The sequence below is a fragment of the Vanellus vanellus genome, assembly GCF_965231255.1.
Source record: "Vanellus vanellus genome assembly, chromosome: 6".
NCBI lineage: Eukaryota > Metazoa > Chordata > Aves > Charadriiformes > Charadriidae > Vanellus > Vanellus vanellus.
Window position 1 is genome coordinate 66,715,513 of NC_138911.1, and position 25,692 is coordinate 66,741,204.

Below are 25,692 nucleotides of genomic sequence, written 5' to 3' on the forward strand. Positions count from 1 at the left end.
TGTTAATTTTGGTCTATTGAGCACAAAGAGCAGTATTAAAACTAGAGGAATTAATTAATGTCATTTAGTGGTAAAACCAGCAAAAAATATACAGAGTAATTGTATTAAAACAAATATTCCCTTAGGTCCTTGTTGCAGTAGAATAATAGTTTACTTAGGTCTAATGGGAATATATTTTAAGAATTTCCTTCTAATCAGTACTTTGTGATAGCTTATGATTAAGAATAATTCTGGGAACACTTATGTAGTTGTAATAATAAACCTTCATTATATTTCAAACTAGTATTTTAAAAATAACAAGTTAATTCAAGGCTTCCTCATGAAGACACATGCTCTCAGTGACTTTGCAAAACCTGTAAGTTAAAACATAAATAGCAGTGCTGAGGTCATGTAGAGCACAAAATAGCAGGTCAGTAAGTATATGCTGTGTTTGGTCAGTATTTGCAAATTGATACATCTATTAATAAATTTCAGTTGCACCCTACCCATGGAAATAAATAATGTTAAGACCAGAAAGCACATGTTTTCTAAGTTAGATGAAGTATCCATAGCTTAATATCACCATGTGGCATCCTTCACAATTTTGAGGGGCTTTTAATGAAAGAAAAGTTTTGGGAATATTAGTGTTATTTCCAAAGTATTTGTGTGGTTCCCTAGCTGCCTTTGAATACGCATACAAAGAAAATGACAGCAGTATTCAAGCTGCAGGTGGGAACGGTTTCTGTGCTGGAGCACGGAAGCTTTCAGCAGTTTCTTGCAATGGAGATAACTGAGCAAACGTGCATTTTTGTTTGTCATCTTCTCTCTGTGCATTCCCCTTTCTTACTTGTTGTCTTCCCCATCCCTTCAGCTTATGTTCATGTTCTGTATGGTGTCTTCTAACCTCCGTGGAGTTGGAATCATGTCTTGGGTATGTTCTACAAAGAACCTTTTGTACTTTAGGTACATGTAAAAGGACTAGAGTTAGACAGCCAAAGTTTTGGACAGGAGGCAATGCAGCTGTCTGCGTCCCTCTGAAAAGAGAACATAAGGATATGAATAAAGACATTTAAATGAGGCCAGTTAGTATTGTCATAAAGTTCTTCTAATGTTAACCAGCTGTTATAGACTTGTTCTCATTCTTTAGTAGATTACATGCCTCTTATTTTGCTGGAAGTCAGCGTGCTCTATTTCTGTATGCATAGCAGACAATTATATAATAAAACAGGTCTTCAGTTTCATGTGTATACAATTACGAGCAAGCAGTAGTTCCTCAAAGAAGGCAATTTTGGCATCATTCATAAAGAGTGTTTTCAAATGCAGAGTATGGAGTATGTTGAGTGAAAGATGTAAACACGGGATGTATGTGAAAATAGTACACGAGTGAAAAAGGATAGGAGAAACATGAACAAGGGAAACAGAATAAAAAACATTTTGCAAATGACTTGACAAGACCACATCAAAACAGCTATAAAGCTGAGTAAACTCCAAAGCCCAGTGGCACACACAAATATGAGGAGAATTTTAGTGTTCCTGAAAGACAGGGACCTGTCTCTGTGGGTCACTGAAAGTACTTGGATGCTGTACATTAAAATGATTTTCTCTTTTCCTGTGCTTTTATGTAAAAAATAATTTGTGTCAGGGAGAGAAATCTGATGGCTCTCATCCTTTTATGATGGAAGTAACTTTCTCATTGACCCTGGGACTGTGTCCAGTGAGCAATCATGTATTAAATAACTGATAATATTGCATTTTGATTGCAATAATTCCCATCTAATATAGTTTATTTTATTGTGTTTTTCAGATTTGATAGCTACACTGGATCTTTGATTGTGGTGTCCTCTAAATTGCAGCACTGAAAACAATGGCAACAGAATGTATAAAAAACTGCTGTAAATGGTGTTTCTGCGTGGAAAAAGAAAAAAATGATCGTGAGTTCTGACACAATGACATTGACTAAGAGTTTTGCTGTTCTGGCTTCATTAATGATATTTCCTATTAATAAAATGACTGTGTCACCCCTGATAAACTTGAATTCTTTTACAACATCCAAAATTCCTTCCATACCTCCACTTGGAGATTGAACACATGCTTGGTAGTGTTATGAATTGGAATTGGAACTGAAAAACAACACTTGTCTGAAGTCTGCTCCTTGGAGCCTGGAATGCTGTCCAAAAAAGCCAACTTTTTTACTCAAGGTTGTGTAAAGGTCTTGTCTCTTTTAAACTCTAAGAGTCAACACCTTCTTTTTTTAAAAAAAAAAAAAAAAGAACTCCCTGTGGATTTGCTGTTAGGATTTTCTTTGGTGTCTTAGTTTGAAGAACTCATATTCTATGATACAAGTGTACCTCTTGTGAAGAATCACTTAAGAGCAAGGTAGCTTTAAATATAGAAGCTTGGGCAACAAAGAGTTTGGATCAGTACAGGTGTCATGAGGATGAATGTCTTTTCCAGGTGCTAGTCCTGAATGCTGGTAAAACTGAATACTAGCAGCTGTTAAGTAATGTATCAAGCACAGATCCTATTAAATGAAAGAGAGCTGTTCATAGTATTGTTCAAAACTTAATGCACATATGGACTGTCTGTTTTTCTTGCTCTTTATTTTTAGCAGTTTCCATGGTGCAGGAATCTGAAGCAGTAGCTGCAAGCAAGCCAACTATTGTAGAGAAGCCTCCATTGTCTTCTGTGTCAGTGAAGCGTCAAGTTGGCTGTTCAGAGGATTATCTGCTTTCTAAACTGCCCCTGGATGGTCAGGAGGTACCATTTGTGGTCCCTCCATTCAAATTGGCTTATGTACAGCCGAAGAACCTTCCTAGTATCTCACATGCTGGGGGGATTCAAGGTAAAACATAAATGGCATTGCTGAAATGGTTGTTTAGTTTCTGCTACTTGAAAGTTATCAAGTATTCCTACTGAAAACATGTTTGCAGAACTTTTCTAGAAGCCTGGTCTTGTCTCTTTTTCTTTCTGGACATTCAGAGAAGTTTTGGGAAGGATGTCATCCCACTGTGAATCTCTGTGATGTTGCATGAATAAAACTGAAAGGGAGGATTGCACACCAGTGCTCATACTCAAAGTAATGGAAGACACTTAAAGGAAACGGGAGCTTTAGTAAAGAATTTATTGGAAGCAAGGAAAGACCTAACAGATCCCCAGTGTCCCCATCACTCAAATAAAGGGGGGTGGTCTGGCTTTCACATTTAATGTACTGATATGTTTTAACATACTAACACATCTTCCTTTTCAAATTTTGCCAATAGATAGGATGTGCTACTACATGGCAGAATTTTTTTCCCCTGCTATTTCCTGCTCTTTGGGAGGCGGGGGGTCACAGGCCTCAGTGGTATAAGGTTGCACATGAAAGTATGTTTCTTTGCTTCACAACAATCTTGTGCTTCAACCTCTGCCAGTTAGTCCCCTTCTCAGACTGCGAAAATGATGTACATGCAATTTAAGCACAGTGGCATTTTTAAAGAACAGGAGCCTGGCCCAGTAACATGAGTTACAGGGCATATGCTGTCACGAGGCTCTTGGTCCTGCCAGCAGATGCCTAGAATTAGGCAAGGGAAGATTCTGGCACAGGTGCATATCTGAATGATTGTTTTCTCTAGAGTTGCTTTGCCTCAAGGATGTGATAAGCTGATAATATGGTTTTAGTCCCATGTGACTGTATTTCTTTTCTGAGGATGGAAACCTGAATAACCGAAAAAAGTCAACCACATGTTGCATAATAACTAATGCAGAACAACCTAACCTTTTTGTGTTTGTGTGGTTTTACTCCCACCCTTCTCTCTGCTCCCCAGGTCCTTGCTGTTGCTTCTTTTCTCCTCCTGCATGCCTGTTACCAACCTTCCTCCTCACCCGCTCCTGCTGGTAACACTGGCACTAGAGCCAAGCTAATCAGCCTAGCAGAGTTTTTCGGTATAGATCTGCCATTCTGTGCCTGATCTTTTTAGTGGACTTTACTTGTGATGTTTGCCTCACCAGACATGGACAGGCAACCTAATAGTTGGAAATGAAACATGTGAGGTCCTCCTCATCTCTGAGCCTGATGTCCTTTAGCCTCCCCGCTTCCCTGCTAGTTCAGTAGCTAGTTCTTGTAAGTCCATACTTGAACAAGGTACGGAAATGCAGGACATGCTCCTGGTAATCTCCTTTCTCACTGGGTCTGGGTTCAGGCTCTGGCTTGCGTTGTCCTACTTCATCCTCAAGACCCTATACACAGACGTCCATCAAGGCATGAATGTTCTCCACAGAGAGGGAAAATGTGATTAACAACCTTTTGATAAATGTTTTCTTTGTTCATGTGGTTCTACACAGTCTTATCAGTCAGTGACTTATAAACCAGTGACTTCTCTTCATTGGGAGTTCTGCTTCATCAGCATTTCTGAAGGACCTGATGAACAGAGTGGCCTTTAGGCTATAAAGCCGGTAGATCTTCTGGCAGGATGACCTGACTCTTCATAATTGTCTCTCTTGAGCAAATATTTTAAATTCTTGAACAAATATTTGAAAAGTGGCTCTTATGTTAAGTAGACAACTTCCATTTCTCTTTCCAAATATAAATACTTATTTTTTTAAAGTACAGCTTTTTAAGCCGCATTAAAGTTGTGTTTAAGAATGCAAAGTTTACTTTTTAGGGAGATTTACTAAATACAGTGAAGTGTGCTGTCATGCCTTCTTCACATTAGCCAAAGCATCAGCATATTCAAAAAATGCATCTAGAGTATTTGCTTCTTAGACCGTTGTTAAATATCTGTAGAAGTCCAAGTTCTGCTCTCAGTTCCACTCCATTTTCTGTGCATGTCTGACCATTTTCCTTTAGTGAAACAGGACGTGCTCAGTGTTAGCTCTTGGCATCCCTTCTGAAAGCAATTAAGTTCTGGCAGCCTTTCTCTTCAATACTCACTGCAGCATGTCTCATGCTCTCACAGAAGTAAGCTAGCAGGAAGAAGTGCGCTCCTGGTCTGGAACACTGGCTTTTCCGTCATCTGCTGTGTATCAGTTCTTTACGGCCTCATTTCAAGTGTTCATCCTAATTTATGTCATGCTCAAGCCCATTTTACTTGAATTCTTGCTTTATCATCTCTCATGTTCCATGTCTCTGTTTTAGTTATTCTTTTTTACTTTACTAACACTTGGAGGAAAGGATTTTACAGCAATAATAGTTTGCCTCTTCTGGTATGACACACTTGCAGAATTGAGGGCACTTTATAATGGGGAAATGAACTTTTTTAACAGATAGGTTGACATCCAGGGAGGTAAAGTGAAGTAAGCAAATGTCAGAGCTTGTCAGAGTCCCGATCACCCATCCCCATTCTCTACTGTACTGTTACATATGGCTTATTTTCACTCCAGACAGACAAAATGAAGCAATACAGCCGTGTTCTTTACTGTTCTGCTGACCAAGACGTGCATGTTTTTTCTGAAATGATTATGAATAAAGGAAAGAAAAATAGGGCAGCTGTGCTGTAATGGGCTGAGTAAAGGGCTGGGATTCAAGCATTCTCAAATCTGTCTACTTGTGCTTCAGCCAACAATTCAAGTCAAATGACCAATGATTTTAGCACTGACAGACTTCCTATGGAAACTGGATGACAAGGAGGCTGCAGTCACAAGCCGTGTTACTTTTCAAACAAAACCCTCCTGAAGAGCTGGGGTTCTCTTAGCCGAGTGGGAATGTCCTGGGTGGAGGACATTCAGAATAAGTCAGAGGTTTTCTGTACACATGGCCCTACTTTTCCTGTTAATGTTCGTCTTGCTGTCTGTCTTTGGAGCCTTCTGTATTTTAACTAGCTAGGCACTTATTATGGAACTCCAAGACAGGTTATGCATAGCTTCGTACGGCCAATTTATTTCCAGTGTTTGCTAGCACAATGTGGAAATCTGACATAATGTATATGTGTGTTTTCTTTACTTTTTCTTTTTTTTTTTCCTTTTCCTGAAGCAGATAATGTTGAAATATTTTGTCCTTTGCCCTGGAGGCACTCTGCCTGCCTTATGAAGCCAGGCAGCATGTGTTATGTCTGGAACTCTTGTATTTGATGTTTACTTGTGCTCTGCAGAATCTGCCAGAGCCTCATTTGGTGACCGGAAAGCAGAACTGCACGGCGTGTACCAATGGCCCCGCTATGACGTGTACAACCCATTCTATTTGGAGCATCGAGTTTCGCCAGATCTGATTAGGCGCTTCCAAACAAAATCAGATAATAGGAAATTATATGGATCAGGTGAGAAGGACCGCACCCTTACTTTTCTGTCTTCCTCCTTTTCCCAAGATTTCTAGGTAAGAGAAAAAAGCTGTTATTTTACAGAAGATGTGTTTGATTACAGCAGTTCCCGAACTGGTGTGTATGCTACAGACACTTCCTGGTTGGTGAATTGATCCATGGAGCCAGGTCTGCTTGATGTGCAGCTGCACTGTTATTTTCTGACTTTTGGGGGCTTAACAAGGCTTGCACGTGTTCCACAAAGGTAGACAAACTGGCAAAGCAAGCTATTGTAGCTGCCTCTGATCCAAACCAGAATGCAGTACTGGAGATTCCAGCTACCACTAACAGGAGCGAGGGAGACAGAAAAAGGAAGTCAGGCAGTTTGTTGCGTGGAGGGATGCCTGAGGAGTATCTCTATGGGGAGAGGAACAAGCACCAAAAACCATTCAGGAACAGATGATAAGAACAGAGGAGTGATGCTATGTGCCAGCTTTTTTTGTAGTTTGCTTTTGAAGGTGCAGAAATGTCCCCACTTCTCATGCGTAAGTGTTTTTAAGAACGGGGAAGGGCTGTGAGATAGTAAAAGTTTAGATAGAAAGTGTTTGGCTACCTACGTAAATATTTTCTTCTGTGCCCTTCATTGGTATATGTGTCCTATAATGAATGCTGTTTAGAGTAAAGTATATGACTAAGTGTTGCTTGCTGTAAGTGATTGCTAAGGCAAACGCATTCAGAAAACTCATACACTCAAAGAAACGGACACATCTCTATCGAATCAGAAGCCGGCAACAGCATGCGTTTTTAAAGATGTTTTATTTAGAGTGGTATAGCATGCTTATTTTACAGCTGGGGGAAATGTCTCAGACTGTGTCCTGTTTTAAAAATAATTCCGAATCACCATAGAGACTACATGAAAAGACTACTCCATGTATTTTTTTTAAGAGAACAAAACACACTTAGAATTTTAGCAGCCTTTAAGGCATATGGTTTTGCTAGGCTTTGTAAGCACCTGTGGTGGGAGCCAAATGGGTTTTATAAAACTATCTTGAAGATCTTCCCTTCAGTTCATCATCTCTTTTTCCATTTTTCTTCAAGCTAAGTAAACACTTCACTAGTTTTGTCTTAGTAAGCTTAAACACAAGAAAGGTCATAGAAGTCTACTCTAGACACACTTAAAATGCCTTCTTCCTCCAGAGTTTTTTTGACAGCTGTTTCAAAAGCTAGATGATTTTTTTCCATGTGCATCTATAGACTATTTAAGCACAACTAAGCCTTTTTTATTGCAGCAAGTGCTATGATACTTTTCATGTGGGGGGGCTTAGAGCTACAGAACATGTTTATTTGGAAGGTATGAAATGAAATTCTTGAATTTTCATGTGAAGTCCCTCCATTTAAAAAAACCCAACCCAACAACAAACAAACTGAAAAATAAATTGCTTAAAATTTTTCTAAAATTCTAGTTATTATTGGTAAACAACATGTTTATGGTTAAAATTTTTTTTTTCTTTTTTATATTTTACACACAGCTTTCTCAGTGTAAAAATAGTCATTTTTTCAAGTAAAAAATTAAGTTTTTGGAAAAGGCACCATCTTTTCTGCCCATGTTCTTTGAAAACTTTAACCGGCTTTATTAGAAACAGCAGATCATACTGTTTTTAAAGGATTTTGGTGATTTGTAACCTGTAGGCTCAAGTGGATGTTTCCCAGTAGTTTGTGAAAATCATGAGTAGTGAATATAGAATTAATTTCCATAACCGTAATCAGTTTCAAATCAAGTAATGGACTGGTCTCTCCTATTTGCTTTCATCATATCAAACAGAGTTTCTCGGCCTCGTATGATAATATAATGCTATTTCTACACCAGACAGTGAAAAACTTGGCTCTTTTGTGTCATGCACAAGAGAGAATTTGGAACTCATGCCAGACGTACATACTTTCATTAAATTTTATCTAAATTATGTTGTTACTTTCTTTTCCCTCCCATGGGTTGTCAAAACTTGCTCTCTTTTTCTTCCTGGGGAAAAGAAAGAATTATTCTTTATTATCACATCTTACAATAAGCATAATTGGTTATTTCATTTGATAGCAATAAAAGGGAAATAAATTTTCAGTAACGAGTGATGTAATTCTATTAAGCTATGATCAGTGAATTGTCATGGAAGACTTCTGGAATACCATAACAGCATTGCAACAAAAACCAATTAGTTGCATCAGATAGTAGTAGAAGTTAAACCATACTGCTTTCATTCATTTCAGTATGGGTCAGTTTTGAAGTTGGGAGGCTTTAAAAACCTCTTGAACATTACCAGAGTCAGCAAAGATTCTTGAAACAGTGGCATTAGTTCAGCTCTCATTTTCTACTGATGATCATAATATGCATAGACAATGTGCTTTAGCTCTGTATTGCTTTGAGGTCAAAACAAAACTGATAGGATCTACTTAACCACCTCCAACTGCTGAGAAAACTAGCCTTCTATAAAATAAAGATCTTGCTTTTGTGTTGTAACAAGTACATGTCACCTTAGAGTTAAGACTCGCTTTGTCTGAGATCTAGTAAGGGTGCAGAGTATGGCGCTTTGACATTGTGATCAGTAAAGCCAGAGAGACGAGTCCACAGTTAGCAGGCAGCATGTTTCTGCCACTGGGATCTTTGTATGTAAATGTGAAAAAGGAGGCAAGTTCTGGCTGACTAGATTTAAAGACAAGGCTTTTCTGTTTTTCTAAAGCATCTACTAAAAAAACCCATTTCTCTTGAGGGAATAACTTTGAGGCAGGCTCTACATTCTGCCAGTGCTAACAGTGTGACCAAGTAAGTTTGAACTCTTTCAAAGATGGAATTGATTAAGATATTTTAACAGCTTGTTCTATCCATTTTGTTGTTTCAGGAGTGTGTTTTGGGGAAGGGAAGTGGAGAAAGGTGCTAATGTCCTTCCTTAGATGTTATTTAGCTAGGTTTCAATTTTACCATAGGTCTACTTAAATTTAAAAAAAGCTTCTTAATTTTTTTTTTCTAGCAATGATGCTTACATGATCTGTATTGTTCTCTTTGTCTTTTTAGTTAGTGATTTAAGACCTAGTGCTTTGCCTGGATCACTTGACATAAGCCGTTCAATGTTTGATCTCAGAAGCCCACCTCGATTCATGAAGGTGAGTTCCCCTTGTAACTTAGGTTATACTGAAAACTCAGCTTACTTGGTGGATCTGTTCCTGTTGCATTATGTTTTGAAAGTAAACACCGAAGGGCATTGTACTATGTGTGGGAAGGACTAGAGGGAAAAGTTCAATGTCTTGACCAACTTCAAGAGGCTCTTTCCTGATGTCTCCTCTGGCTACTGCTGTTGTGGCCCAACAGGGCTGTTGAGAAACCTGAGTGGGCTGTTAGGCAGGGCAAGACAATCAAGAGGGTGTGGTTCGTCATCTGCTCGCATCAGTTGAAAAGTGGAACACTAGAAGCTTCCATTGATTTAAAAACCGCTGCTTTTTTTTTTTTTTTTTTTTTTTTTTTTTCAAAAAATCATCTTATACATGCAACTTCATTTCTATGTAAATCGGCAAGGAAAAAAATCTGTACTGGCCATACGTGTCCTGTATTAGCTCTTTGCATCAAAGTAATAATTCCATGCTTCTGGATCAAGAGATTAGTAGGGAATGAGACAATAATTTGAAATTGGATGTTGTTTTGTTTTCATCATGTCTTGTCTGATGGTAGAATCTCTCTGGCTTTTTGCATCTGTTGCTCTGAATAAAGTGACTTCTTTTGTTTTTCCCCCAGAGATATGATTCATTTTCCAGTGTACCTAGCAGTACCTCTTCCAGGAAGGACTCACAAGGCAGTAACAGGAGTCTAGGTAATGTTTTGTTTGTTTACCTTGTAATGAAATGAAATTTCCCTTTGCACCTGAGACATTAAGCTGTCTTTACTGTTGATGATTTCTTTCTTTTTTTTTTTTTTTTTGAGATGGATCAGATTAGCAAGTCACTTTTGGAGCTTACTTTGCAATTTGAAATTAAGGGTTTTGAACTTGGACTTTCCTGTTGTCAGGAGATTGAGAAAATGAGCCTTTGAGGAGTTCTTATGCTTTTGAAAAATTCATCCCTGGATTTACTATGCCAGTGAACTAGGAAATTACAGATGTTCTGTTAGGATAGAATGCAGCACCTTGGTCACAGCTGTAGTCCTTCATGAATCAGTATTTTTCTGTGGAAAGTGCCTGGAATCCAATACCCGTATTACACTGAGAATTAGGCAGGAATATTGCGCACAAATCTAGTATCCTTATTTATGAAAGAATGCTGAAGAAGTGGAGATGCTGCAAAATAAACTGTCAGAAATGAATCAAGTGCCCACGCAAGTCACCCTGCTGGAAGTCAGAATTTTACCCAGTCTCCTCAAAAAGAAGACTGGGGGGCAATGTTTCAGTCATGACAGACAAACACTGGATGTTAAATGGCTCTTCTGACTTGGAGAAGAGCATAATAGTAAAATGTTTATTAGGCTGGAACTGAAATCTGAGAAAGATAAAAAGCAGGCCAATTTATAAACTTAACAGTGAAAGTGATAGGTTATAAATATGTTCTGGGTGTCTCAGGCACATGCTTTTTTCCTTTCTATATGTTGTCCGAGTACAAAACAAGTTGTACAGTAGACGTAATTGAGGTAAATGTGAAGCCTTTCAGTTATGCAGAAGGTCAGGCTACACGACTTCATGGATATTTTGTCCTTAAAATGCAGGCATTAAGATATTTCAAACTTATTTTGAGACAAGTTTTCAAAGATAGGCAGTCCACCAACTAATGAGTTCCCTTATTCTTGGAATGAACTTTTAAGTTACTGCATTACTTCTAAAAACATTAATTGGCTTTTTTCCATAGATACTATTACATTATCAGGTGATGAACGAGACTTTGGAAGACTGAATGTGAAGTTGTGTTATGTTTCTTCTGTAGAACAGATTTGGATCACAGTTTTACATGTAAGCAAATACGAATAACTTGATCATTATTTACTCAAATGGCTATTTTACTATACTTAGTGTTAATTCTCATTAAATTTGGCTCTCTAAGGAATATTTTTTGGAGAAAAAGAAAACTACTTAGTATTAACATAAAGTTCAGTCAAATGTAGTTCTGGGCTTCATTCAAAGTATCATCCTCTCCTTTTTTTTTTCCCCCGTTGCAATCTCTGTTCTGCTGCAATCAATAGTAAAAAGTAATATGTAACTCTGTTACTATATACATGTTCTGATTGTGGAGTGAGGAACTGTTCAGCATAGATAAGAAAGCTGAGCTGGTCATAGGCTGGTCCTGCTGTGGAAATTTTCCTGTGAAAATTTGGAGGCAGCAAATTGGAGCAGCTTTGGAGGCAGCATTTCACTGACTTTAAATCTGACAGTTCCTTCAGGGCAGAACCATAATAGCACTTTGAGGACATGTAGGTTCTTGTGGCTTTTTTTGTTAGCGAATGTGATACTGTTATGCTGTCTGTTTTGTACACTTCCAGGAACTGTGAATAATTTTTAGGCAATGGAACTTTGAGTAGTCAGAAACCTCATAACTACATCAAGTGATAAAAACTACGTAAGGGATTTAATGATTTATCTGTTGTCAAATTGCTACATAGTGAAATCATTAAAATCTACCAAATAACTTTTTACCCTCTGGTTGTGAAAATTAATTATTAAATTATCTGAAGTGACACAATCATTACACTGGCTCTGATTTATATTCAATATCACAGCAATTATGTGTAATTCTAGAACAGTGTAGAAGACTCTGTTTCTAAGTTGTCTAAAGGCCAGAGTCTTATATTGTCTAAACTGACTGTGTTTTCAATGTTGCAGTGCAAAGACCTGAGCTGGCCTTCTAGCTGTGGGGAAAATCCTCGTATCCATGTCAAGGGAATTCTCACGCTCCCCAAACCAGTGCATTTCAAATCTTCTGCCAAGGAAGGGTGCAGTGTAAGTAGAGTCAGGGAAAACACCAACAAATCTATTTCCCCCCCAAAATAAAAATGAAATGTAAATGGATTTTTTTAATGGGCCAAACATCCACTCCTATGCCGTATTTGTTGAGGTAGTTCACAGAATCACAGAATTTTCAGAGTTGGAAGGGACCTCTAGAGATCATCTAGTCCAACTCCCCTGCTAAAGCAGGATTGCCCAGAGCACATTACTCAGGACTGCATCCAGGCGGGTCTTGAAAATCTCCAGAGAAGGGGACTCCACCACCTCCCTGGGCAGCCTGTGCCAGTGCTCTGTCACCCTCACCGTAAGGAAGTGTTTCCGTGTATTTGAACGGAACTTCCTGTGTTCTAACTTGTGCCCATTGCCCCTCGTCCTGTTACTGGGAACCATTGAAAAGAGCCTGGCTCCATCCTCCTTCAACCCACCCTTTAGATACTTGTACACCATAATAAGGTCTCCCCTCAGCCTTCTCTTCTCCAGGCTAAAGAGTCCCAGCGCTCTCAGCCTTTCCTCATAAGGCAGATGCTCCAAGCCTTTAATCGTCTTAGTTGCCCTTCGCTGGACTCGCTCCAGCAGTTCCCTGTCCCTCTTGAACTGGGGAGCCCAAAACTGGACACAGTATTCCAGTTGTGGCCTCACCAGTGCAGAGTAGAGGGGAAGAATGACCTCCCTCGACCTACTGGCCACACTCTTCCCTATGCAGCCCAGGATTCCGTTGGCCTTTTTGGCAACAAGGGCACACTGCTGGGCCATGGATAATTTACTGTCTACCACGACCCCCAGATCCTTCTCCTCAGAGCTACTTCCCAGCAGGTCCGCCCCTAACCTATACTGGTGCCTAGCATTCTTCCTCCCCTCCTGCCTAGGTTCGGGTTTCTTTCCCCCCCCAGACTTCTCAAAATCCTACTAAAAGCCTTGTTCCACTTCCTCCCCGTGCCCCCTCTTGCATTGGACTGTTGCCCTCTTTTTCTCCCAAGTCTGCAGGACAGATAGACTCACAGGTGACTGAACCACGAGCTGCTGGCCTTGGCAACTCAGTGGTGGGGGACTGGGGGAAGACTGGGCATACCCCAGGGAAGGTCGATGGTGTACTGCCTCTAACTGAGGGCAGCAGACAAAGTTCATACTTCCTCTCTACAGAAAGTAGTAAGAATCGGTTGCATGGGACAAAGCTCCTGATAGTGGCAGTAAAGGAATATTAAGGGGGCTATAGGACCAGGAAGCCTTGGTTTCTAGGTTCCAGGCTTGGTGTGACTTTCTTACAGCGGTGATGTTACCTCTCTGTTTTTCTTTCTAGGACATTGAATTTATGGAAACTTTTGTATTTGCTATTAAACTGCAAAGCCTGCAGGCTGTCAGATTGGTATTTAAAATCCAGACGCAGACTCCCAGGAAAAAAACAATTGGAGAGTGCTCCTTGGCACTGCGGGAGCTCAGCTCGGAGGAGTCAAGTCATTGGCTGGATATATCTCCTCCTTCCAAAGCACCTGTAAGTGCCAATACTGCAAAAATATGTTGTTATGTCACCTAGAAAGAGTTGCTGGAAATGAAAGTAAAATAATTCAGTGCTAATTCAATGCTATCAACAAACAGGGCTGCTCTTTTTTTTTTTCTTTTTTCTTTTCTTTTTTACACTTTCTTGGTGAAAGGCACTTTGATGGGAGGGAAAAAATGCAGACTTTTGAACTCTGCACATAGCTGTTCTGGTCATAAACTGCCGCTGTTTCTGGGAAAAGAGCTAGAGCAAGTTCTTCCACACCACAGCCTGCAGCTTGCGGGAGGGGCATTCTGGGGAAATGTTCAGCAAAGAACACGGGGTAATTGCCTTTTCTGACCAAAAAAGCATCGTAAGATCCTTAGGACTCACAGCAAGAGCTCCAAGCAAATGGAATCTGCTTCTGTTACGGAAAAAAAAAATGCTAATATCTTCAGTGGCTTGAAACTGCACTGATAGCTATATATTTAATGTTCAGATTGTATGCTGTGAAGTAATAATTCAGACAGTTCATTTCCGTTAGTGTAAGAAGAAGCAGGTGGTTTTCACAGTGGGATTTCCTTTCCCCCCACCCTCACTTTGTTTGTTTCTTTTACAGATTGTGTCTAGACATTTATATTTTCAACAAATTAAACCTGAATAAGCAATTCAAAGGCAAATTTTATCTAAGTGTGTCTGAGTAATATAAGTGATACTCTTGATTTCTAACATGTTACACTTGACATTTATTAGTTCTAACAAGAATAACCATATTGCTTCAAAAGCAATAAGATTAAGTGAAAGAGGAAGCTGTTTTAGAAACTGCTTCATCCCATTGTAAATTCCTGAATCATCTCATAGTTTCTCTCTCTGTGGCTTTCCTCACCTTTATATCCAAGAGCCCTCCAGACACTGCGGGAATTCTTCCCTGCACTACCCTGTGAAGCAACAAACTACCCTACTTGCCAATAGAGAGCCAAAGCTCAGGGTTGAGTAAGTGGCTTCCTCTCAGGGTTACATAAAAATTTTGTGGCTGAGCTGCGAAGAGAATTTGGATCTCTTTGAGGAACTCGAGCCTGACTTCTTTCTCTGACCTGTGGCGCTCTCACTTGGTGCATTCTGCTTCACTGACGTGCATTAGGACTTGAAGGGAACCAGGACTAGCAGAGTCCTTTTGAATGGAGACTGTCAAGAAAGTCGGGTCTCCACTGGCTTTCTCCTGCTGTTCCTACAGCGTCCAAAGTACATTAGCATCTGACAGGGGAGTAATGAGGATGCCTCAACACAACTTTGCCACTAGCAAAATTCTAAAATAAAAATTCAGACTGGTGACCTCAGTACATTCAGAGTGTGTGTGGGGGGGTGTATGTGTGTAGGCCTGTAAAACACAAGTACTTCCATAACATAGGAAACCCCACAGCATTCAGTCACCCTAAACATTCATGACATGAAGTGATGGGGCCTTGTATCTATGGAAAGCATTGCTTATATCTCCATATATCAAAATTCAAAAGTGTGAGAGGAGAACTCCAAAGGTTTTTGTCTTAGTGGAGCATACCTGGTCTCTCACCCCCACACCCAAGTTTAGTAGAGCTACAGCTGCTGTCTGGTTTTTCCTGTATGTGTCTGCTCCTACCACTGAGGAATCTTTCCCAGGTGAAAACTAAGGAATCGCTTATTTGTCCAGTATTTCTGGCTGCAGTCCACGAGGGCCAGATGTGCGCTGCACATAAGCAGTCCATCAGCGGAGCACATGTACTGCAGCTATGACAAGTGCAAGATGCACTTACTTGCTGTGCATCTGCAGGTTGTGTATACAACACATGCTTATATTTCTGTCCAGGAAATCCCAGATAGAAATGTGGGAGCCCAACATATGACAGAATTCCTGTGTTTCCTGAGTTTAGAAGCAACTTAATCCAGATGTTATGGCAACATTCTTCTGCTTGTAGGTGTGCCGCGCAGAACTTCAAGTAGGAACTTGTTTTCAAGCAATAAACAGGAGGATTCAGTTACAGATTCTTGAAGCACAAAACCTTCCAGTTTCATCTACGCCGCTGTCTTCAAGTAAGTTACATCAGCTGTCTCATGCCTCCTGTCTAAAAGCATTTGTAACAGGTAAATTGCTGCTCAAGTGGGTTGGCAATTCAGAACATTCCTTACAAACCTCAGACTAACATATTGTGCAGTAGATTTCCATTGCCAAGGCTTGTTTCCACAGATGTCTTACTTGATTACTTTTTGTTTGGTTTGAAGCTACGTGTTTATGTATTTTGGAAGATTTTTATCCCAATATTAATCCTGACATACAAAAGCATTAGCTTGCACTTGCTGTTTGGATACTATGTTAATCAATTCAATATTATTGAATATACTGTGTTTGTGTGACTAGTCAGGAAAGCTATTGTACAGTTCTTTTGGCCAGACTTTTGGGAAATTGTTGCAATTTGAACCGTACATGTGGATCTTGTCAGTTCCTTTTTGGGTGTGTTTGTGAGTAACCCTTTGTGTGCTATACCTTTTTCCCTCCCTTTTGTGCTAGATTTCTTTGTGAAAGTTGGAATGTTTAGTACAGAAGGGATGATCTATAAGAAGAAGACTCGTCTTCTGAAGTCCACTAATGGCCAAGTGAAGTGGGGAGAAATGATGATTTTTCCAGTTAGCCAAGCGGAACAAGGAATTGGCTTTCTCATCAAGCTCTACAGCAGAAGCTCAGTGAGAAGAAAACACTTCCTAGGGCAGGTTGGTTTCTGCTAACTAGCACACTATCCTTTACTTAAAATCCGGTTCCACGGGTTTCTTGGTATGAGTTTTAAAATACTTTAAATAAGAAAAATAGTAAATTCTAATACATTCTTCTGGATGTAACCCAAGCAAAAATAGTACTGGGCTCTTTAAACGTGCACTAACATCAGAATGGGAGTTGACATTTGATTCTTCTTTTAAAAAGAAATCTTTAAGTCATTTTTGTGTGAGGTATTGCTATGTGAAAGATTCCTTCCTACAGACAGGCATACGATCTCCTCTTTGCCTCTAGGCTTTCTAAAGAAAACAAACATAGCACTCAGGGGGCTGTACAGGAAGGGGGGTGTTGGCTTACCATACCACTACGGTTACAAACAGGTGCCTGTAAAAGGAAGTATCAACAGCTACAGCATCAGACTGCTTTCCTGGGTGGAACAATGCTGAAATCAGCACAATATTCTAAATATGTATGATCAGTTGATAACATAGGTGGCCAAACACAAAATCATTTTTTTAGTTGAGTGCTCTTTTCTTCTCTCTCTCTGGCTTTTTGTAACAGCTGGAACTTCAATAGTATCTCTTTGAAAGCATTTGTGTGATCGTATTTACTTAACCACTACAAAACTTGGTAGTCTGGTCTCTTTTTATTCTCTCTGTCCTCTTCCCCTGGTTGTCCTAATTTACCATCATCCCATCCCTTCTTTCTCTCCTTTTGTTCTTGGTATAGTGAGTCATCGCTGTTCTTAATTCTCTGTGCTTTCCCTGACCCAGTTAGATTTAGCAGCAGAATTTTAATATATGCATAAATGAATAATGTACAATTGATTTGGAGACCCCAGCTGTAATGGCCCTCATCAGATGAAGGACTGTGCCACCTTTAGGTACAGAAAATGGCATTGTCCCATTCTGGTGATGTTTCTTGTGCCTGCTGAAGACGTGCAGTTATAGGAGATGCTGATGTGCTGCAGAAATGATGTGCCAGCAAGAGTTATGTGAAGTTCCTCCATTCTCTGGAGCCTCATGTCACACATGTTCCATTTTTCTGTGATTCCTGGTGGTAGAATGGGATTTGGAAGAAAAAAAAATGTTCTTTTTAGTTGTGCTACCTTGGGGCGAAAATAACTGGGTATGATTTTGCAGTCACTTAGCAATATGTGAGGTCATCTCAATCCGATGATTTACATTTAATCATGGATCTTATTTTTAGGGGGAGGAAATGAGGTACTTCTGTTCCTCAGAGGTTATTTGGAAAAGGTTGTTTGAGCTCATGCAGGCAGACATTGCCACATAACACATGAAGACATAAAATATGGCTCAGGGAAAAAATGTACTTTGAGCAATTGGCTGGGTAGCTGGAAAAAAATGAATATAGCTGGATCTATTAACTTTGTTCTTCAGAGAATGATGTTTAATTGGATGCTGTTCTAAGCAGACAATACTTAGATTAGGCTGCTTTTACAGGCATGTCTTTAATCATGAGCAAGATGTATATTGAATCTCTGTGGATGAAACATCAGCTGTCTGTGGTATTCTGCAAGACATTATTCTCACTTCTTGAGGACTCATGCCTCAGCGGTGTAGGCGAAATGTATTTCCTGGTGAAGGTTTCTGAGAAGTCTTAAAAAGACTCATTCTTGGAAGACTTGAGGAAATAGAGTCCTGTAAATAATGATACCTACTTACATAAGCAGAATTCTTTTGGCAATGGAAGCTGGTGATAATGTTCAGGGGGAAAATTTCCTACTTGTACCTCGTTTCTTCATTTAATGGCCACTATCTATTAATTGAATACTGAGAAGAAATGGACTCTTACTGCATGACTATGTGTGGTACGGGCATGTTAGTAACTTCTGTGGAATGCAGGTTTGGCCCTGTCTGCTGGAGCATGCAATTTTAAATGCTCGTGAACAGGCTGGACAGCTAGCTTGGCATGCCAGCCGGCTTGCAGCCAACTGGAGTTTGAATGCATAGAGCCATCACTGGCCCTGATGAGCCCTTGACCCCAGCACGTGCATTTGAGTGGAGCAAGGAATGCTTGACTTAAACCATCTTATTAAGTAGAGAAACATTAGTGTGTAGTGAGTTCTCTAAACTATTTTAGAGGCTAAATTTAAACCCAGACTCCCCGTATTCCCAGCTGAAAGCCAAAATATGTTAGTCCTAACAGAACTGTATTTGTTGCTGTTATGCTTTGGTCGCAGTCTACACGTTGTATTTCGTTCTACACTTCCATGGTATTTATTTGGACCTAATAAAGGCCAGGTCTCTGTGTTATATCAGGTAAACTCAGTTACGTTTTTCTTTTTGTTTCTTACTGCAGATCTGGATAAGTTCTGATAGCAGTAACAGTGAAGCAGTAGAGCAGTGGAACGATACTATTGCCAACCCTGAAAAAGTTGTTGTTAAATGGTACAGCATTGGTTCATCCTGAAGCCTGGAGATGAAACTCAGGACTGACTTTTCGACAAAGATATTCCTACACTGCTTAAAATAGTATAAATAAAAAGAAAAATATTGTCTACACAAGTTCTTCAGAAGTTCTCCGCTGCATCACACCTCCACAGTAACTGGGAAAATTCAGTTTCACCAAGAGAAATACTGGCTAAATATTATTATGAGGAAGACTTAGGACCTGGGGAAAGTGCTCATTTGATTTTAAAAAATCCACCTTGAAAAATATAATTTTGCCCCTTTCAAGCTCCATAAGAGCACAGAAATCCAATTTTGGAAAGCAGCTTGAATCGGCGTCATCTTCACTAGTCACTGACGTCATCCTCATCTGCAGTCTTGTCTTTGGCAGACTCCAAAGTCCATGGGAATCAGTCCAGTCAGTGGCTTGATCCCAGGTACATCTGAGCCTCTGGGGTGGCGCCCGTGTTGACACCATTTGATCGGAATAACATGTGCCTGAGCAAGTGGGAAAGCTATGGCAGTAGGAGAAGGCATAAAGGGAACTAGACAAAAGGCTTTTCTAATCTCCATCTTTGATGAAGGGTTGCTCACTACCCTGACACAGCTGTAGCTTGGGTTCTCCCCGATCCTTCTCTCTAACCAGAGGGACTGAAAGATAATAGTTTCTCTGACTAACTGTGATCTTTGCAAGTGGGGTCCTCCAGACTTGCTCTGTTCAGGTGAATTCTGTTTGGAATCAATGGAATAAATTCCATTTATTATGCCAAAGAGGCAACAGCCCTGCCTAGGATCAGAGCCAATATTTTTAGATAAATTACTTTCTTATATAGGATGCTTATACGTAAACCACTTCCTATCTAATCAACAACGTTGTAGCAATTGCTTACATTGCTAAAAGCCAGACTAACATGTACGAAGGCGTGAGCAAATATTTACTTACATAAGTGCTTTTTGATATTAATTAAAATGTAGCACAGTAAGGGACTCAGACTTTGTTTAAAAGATAGGCTGCTACTGCAGAAGTATTTGTTACGTGTCTAGGATGCTGAAAAATTACGTGTGGGAGTATATTTTTGTTAATTGTTTCTAGCAAGAAGAAATTACCATATATTTATTGCAAATTATATTTTTCCTACAAAATCATAAGATTATTTTTTCTATTAGTTCCCATATTTTCAGGGTTTATTCACAGTTATTTTTAATGTGGGAAAAAGCCATATATGTAATCAATAATATATACATCTAAAAGCACAGGCTTTTCTGCACTACAACTACTGGATTTTAAATATATATATATTCTATTAAATCCACTGCTTACACATCTACTGTTTGCTGTCTGGAATATACAAATACGTATGTTCGTATAGACACTGAATAATTGTATCTTTTTTTATAACTTGGAACCCATTCAAATGTCTGACATGAACTAGAGTGGCAGTGAGAGCACTCGCTGCTGGAAGGCAAAGGAGCAGTGGGGAGCTGAGAAAACACTAAGAGGAAAGCACGTTGTATTTCAGCGTAGAGCTTGGAGCATTTTATTTGAACTTTTTTGACTTTGAGTAAGGGTCAAGAAAAAATGGGATCTCTTAGATTTTTTTTTTTTTTATCCTATGATAATTAAAACTTTTAAAACTTCAACCATCCAGATTTTTGTTGTTGAAGTTTAATATTTTGAAAATGGGAAAACAAAAGGGTTTCCCCAAGCTCTTACATGTTCTGCTTTTTGACCATTTTTTATAAATGAACTGAAGAAGTTTTGACATGTTACTGAGATCATCGGTTTTAGCTTTTCTTAACGCTCTTTGCAAAGCTCCCAGTCGGCCCAGAGGATCTTGACTGACAGCGTCAACTTCCAGCCAGTTAACAACCCTTGGGATGAGCCTGGCCTGTTGGGTAAAACAAAAAAAGGAACTGTGCCGAGCTGATATTCATGGAGTATCTTTACTTGAATACACGGATCTTTTTATTTATTGTGGCTGAACTGCAGTAAACAAAAGTGCAAACTAACTGTTTCCTATGCAGAATGCTGCTCTGTTTGAAAAACAGGACAGGGAATATCCCAGTGTTTTGGAGGCTTCGATTACCACGGAAGTGGTTCCACAGAGATTGCCAACTCAGTGGATACTGCCTAAAATGGACTTTTGGGGCTGTTTTAGGACACCTGGCCTTTTAAAGGCCTCACTAGTAAAGTCTTCTTTTTATTATAAACACACAGATTAAATATTAGCATAGGAAAAGTTATGAACAGAAGATATGCCATCTTTTTTTTCCCCCAAATTGTTTATACCATTGTTTACCAGCATCTCAAACTGAAGTTAAAGTCCTAATGTGTGAGGTGACACAGGCAGGACGCAGGAACCACCACAGAACCACAGCTGAAATGCAAAGAGTAAATTTAATCTCAATACCTCACAAGCAGGGGATCTCCTAAGCAGCAGCTGGGTAGAGGCACGCAAGCGGGAACACGGGCACCGCGGAGCTCAGTCCTTACTAGAGAGTGTTTTGAACCTGCTGTTCTCGCCTGTGTATCAGGGATCCCAGCAGGCGCAGTTTACCGCTGTGCTTTGATCTTCTCCAACAGCAGGGCAGGAATCTCCGGCACGTTCCATCAGGTGCTCTATCACAGGCCTGTGTTATCTAACACAGATGTTCTACTTGTCAAGCACAGAAGACTAAGCAGTGATTAGTATGATATATGTGATTTTCAACACCTCAGCTGCAAGTCACTTGCATGTGTTTACAATCCTCCTTGCCCTTCCCTTCTTTTCCCACACCTACCTGTTTCTCTGAGAAGATGCCAACTAAGGAACTATATTTCATGTAGCATTGCATGTAGCCCAGTTGGCTGCTAATACATTGAGGAGATATCTAAGGCCTCTCTTTGCAAGATGCGCACAGGTACTGGAGCACTCAGAAGAACGTACTCTGAGGCACTGCTTCACCCTGTGCTCACTCCCAGGCTTTGCAGTTTTCTGCATCTGTGTGTGCATTCATGTAGGAATTTAATGAATTCTTAATAGTTGGCTAAAGGCACTGCTTTTTTTTTTCGCAAGATTGGAGCATTTAAGTTGCTTGTTGCCCAGATTTGTTCCTCAATTTGTCCAGAGTACGACAGTATTCTTGAGAAGACTGGTGTATTTCAGGTTTAGAAAGCAGCCTTGTACATCCCGGGGTAGAGAGGGAACCAGGCAATACTCGGCTGCAATAAGATGAGAAAAAGAAACTTATATTGTACTGGTTTGGCTTTCTTGGGTTTTTTTGTTGTTTGGTTGGTTGTTTTTTTTTAAACTGCTGTATCCTACTTGTGTCCTAATTACTGGCTCCCAAGATCCTGGGAGGAAACCAGGAATTCTCTTTGCTTTCACTGCTGAGGAATATCATCTAGAGATGGAGAGCCCAGCTCAAGAACCAAGAAGTGCCCATTCATGGCATCAGCATTTGCCTTGCCAGTAGACCAAAGCTGTGCTTCAAACAACTCATCATCACCTGCAGTAACAGTCTAGTCCTCATAATCATGCTGGTTTGGTGCTTCTGAGGATGCCTGCCAGGTAGAGGGGGTTGGAAAATGAAACTGTTTTGGAGGAAGGCAGCTGCCAGTGAGTTAATTATGCGAGGTTATCTGTGTAAGAGGTGTTGCAGGGGATGTATGGGAATGGGAAAGGGCTGGAAGGAAAAGTCTTTGTGGATTATTTGCTTCCACGTGCATGTTGAGATGGCACTGGGGTGCTTACACACTGACCAACTCCTGAACATGCTTGTGAAAGATGGAAGATAATTTCTCGTGTAGTAGAATCAACCAGTTAGACAGACTTCCTAGCTGCCATGTAAAGCATTTTTCATTGATGATTCATCGGGTCTGGAGCTTATCAGTGTGGTCGTTATGTTAGACAACATCCTGAAGAAAAAACATGAGAGAAGGGGATACATGCGTGTTCCTCGCACCAGTCCCAGGGTACAACTGCCGCTAAAATGGGATGTTCCAGCAGCTGTTTTTTCAATCTGAATGTCTTAAAAGGCCATCTAGAAATCACCTGAGATGTCTTGCCTTTTAAGTGCAGAATATTTTGCTTTACTGCTTAGTGACTGCCTCACTATAAATGCATGTGAGACTCTGGCTCCTCCAAATTCAGCTTCTGGCTTATTTGAGACTAAGGCAGCTTTCCAGAAAAGGAAAATAATGCATCATTTGAAGACCAATCCACAATATAAATTAGCAAGGAACTTCATGTACTCCAGGATACATGAAAGAAGGAAAAAAGGTGTCTCGGAGCACTCTTCTAATGGTGACAGCTGTATGTTGTCCCTTTAATGCATGTTCAGCCGCTCTTTTGATTGTTACATCCAAGTTTACTGTGATTGAAAGTATTGTTATGAAAGTTGTTTTGTCAGTTCACTTAATTTGTAGCTATAAGGCACACATGGTTTATAGTTGGAGTTGCTGTTGTTTCTAGTTAGAGACTCACTCAGCTTCCTAACTTACAACAATTTTGATGAAAGCAGCAGAGGTTCAGAAGATGCACCAGTTTTATTTCAGTTGAGTTGAAAATGGATTTAGGTGAACTGGCACAACAGTTATGATCTTACATTAAATGTTATTCCTACAGAGATCTGTGCCTGCTTAGTTAGGAACCAACCATAGACTAAACTTAATCAGATTTTCCAGAATGTGTGTATATAATTTCACTGGTTAATCAAACAATTCTGGTTTAAGTTTATTTATTTATGACTAATAGCATTCCGTATGTAAACGAGGCCAACAAATCTATTTTTCGAGTCTTTACATCTCAATGGCACGGCATTGCATTCCTTTTAAGGAAAAAAAAGTAAGATTCTACCTCAAAAGCTGAGTGGGTGTAACAGTTTGTAAACCACATTATCATAAACCATTACTTGGAAAATAATTGTATTTGAGTATCTGATCTTTTCTGATGAAAACATAAAGAGTGCCATATTGCTAAATCCATTAGACATCCCTGGTTTGTTCTTTTGTTGGCAGGATATTTGTATAAAACAAAAGGTAATTTTGTAAGCATTCAATGAAGCACATATGCTGTTTGACTTGAAAACTGTCTGCCCGATGGAGGTTGCTTTTTTGAGTTACGAGTTGATTTTGCAGCCAAAGCATAAGGTTGTCTAGAAACTGGGGGCAGGGTTGTCCCAATTCTTACTTTCATCCTGCCAACATCTGTATGACATGGGAGGGAGGCTGCATAGCTGTGGAAAGCTTGGCATAAATCATGCTGGACATGATACACCCTCCTTGTTTTTCCAGCTTCTGCTGTAAAATTACATCACCGTGTAAATACAGCCGCGTACATGATCTCATGCTTGGTGCATGGCAAAAGCCATCACTGAAATCAGCACCATGTTCCACAAACACTGCTCCAGCAGATTTACATTCTTTCCTCCAGCTTGCACTGAGCCATCGTCTCTCACAACCCGTGGCAAAACTCCCATTGCGTTCAGCAGGAGCAACCAGTCTTCAAAGCTGCTTTAGTTAGTTCAGCATTGTGATGGTATGATTTATCCCACAAAAGGTTACACACAGCTTAGGGTTTTTTTAATATTTTGAAAATAGATAAAAGTCTGCTCACAGAGGTGTTTCTATAGAAACTGAATTTCATTGAAAGTGGATCGGCATCTTCTAAACATAATGCGATTCTTCCCATAGATTTCAGTGGCTTTGAAACAAATCCTCTGTGCTGATTTTTTTTCCCCCATATTTCTGACTGCAACTTTTTCCTTCCTTTTATTTGCCTATAGACTGCTCTTCTTCTTCCTCAGCATAAATAAGTCTTTAAATGGTGCCTGCTTTTTGCAATTCACTTTCTGCTTTTCTAGTAATGTTTCCCTCCTTCTTTATCTAGTATTGGGACCAGCATTAAACATGTCCTACTTCCGCTGTTTAAAGAACTAGCTACAAGCAGAAGCCTTTCAGTCCTAGGGCTTGGATCATGCCTGATGCTCTACATTTCTGAGCTGCCTTTGCTCGCCACTGTCATGGTATGGTTCTGTTGGAGGTCCCTGAATTTCTGTGGTGTGTACTACGGCTGAATAACAACACTGGGGCAAATCAGTTCTAACTTCCTATGTGTACCTGGGTATCTTCACTTGCCTTTCTCCTCCTCCAAAAATTAACTTAGGAAACCATTTTGGGTGATAACAAGCAAGCTGTTTGTGCTTCTGACCTTGGAGGACAGTATGGTCAGTTGACTGCCATTATCTGTGCTGTAAGACAAAGAGGAAGGCTCAAGGAAGAGTCATAAAAAGCTGCACCTCCAGGTGGAGGGAAGCTTGTACCTCCTGTATATGTGTTCTGGGAAACACCTGGGGACTGGAATCCCTTGCCAGATGCTCAAAGGGAGGGGTTGTCATTTCGTACTTTTTATTCTTATCTTGCAAAACTCTCTGGACCTATGGAGCAGCTAAATAGGGAAATTTTCCATAGGAGGAATGGTATGGTTCACAGATTTCTATGAAGCAGAGCACTGACCGAAAGACTTTGGGAGTCTTTGAAAGAAACTCAATCATAGGAATGTACTTGTTAGTTTTAAATATAGCCGAGCTTTGTCACTTGTCATAGGAGAGGAGTGAATTCTTAGTGTGTGATACATAGCCAAAGAAGAAAATGGCACGTACAACCAAAACAGGGCTGGGTCTCCTCTGCATTGGTATTCGTTAGTCTTTCAAACACCGGGGTGGAACTAGACACGTTGAGCTGCTCCTCTACCTGCAGTAAGGACAGGTTGGGTGGGGGATTGTTAGGGGCGGGTAGTGAAGGACATAAAATAAAAGCAGCGCTTCTGTTTTGAAAAACATTGTTTTTCAAAGCAATGTAACATGCCTGTAACTATTGACAAAGCTTTCATTTGACGTGACTTAAGATAGACGATTACGCATTTAGATA

At 40.0% G+C, this 25,692-nt stretch overlaps 1 protein-coding gene across 1 annotated transcript; it reads left to right on the plus strand.

Annotated features, from left to right (window-relative positions):
* Positions 1–1,630: 1,630 nt before the first annotated feature.
* TC2N (tandem C2 domains, nuclear) lies at positions 1,631–19,134 on the plus strand. The gene is made up of 11 exons (XM_082485229.1): positions 1,631–1,910; positions 2,588–2,821; positions 6,045–6,209; positions 9,250–9,338; positions 9,964–10,039; positions 11,064–11,164; positions 12,032–12,148; positions 13,452–13,643; positions 15,581–15,695; positions 16,171–16,370; positions 18,694–19,134. The coding sequence occupies exons 1-11, from the start codon at positions 1,844–1,846 to the stop codon at positions 18,802–18,804; spliced, it is 1,467 nt and encodes a 488-aa protein (XP_082341355.1). The 5' UTR covers positions 1,631–1,843; the 3' UTR covers positions 18,805–19,134.
* The last annotated feature ends 6,558 nt before the right edge of the window (positions 19,135–25,692 follow it).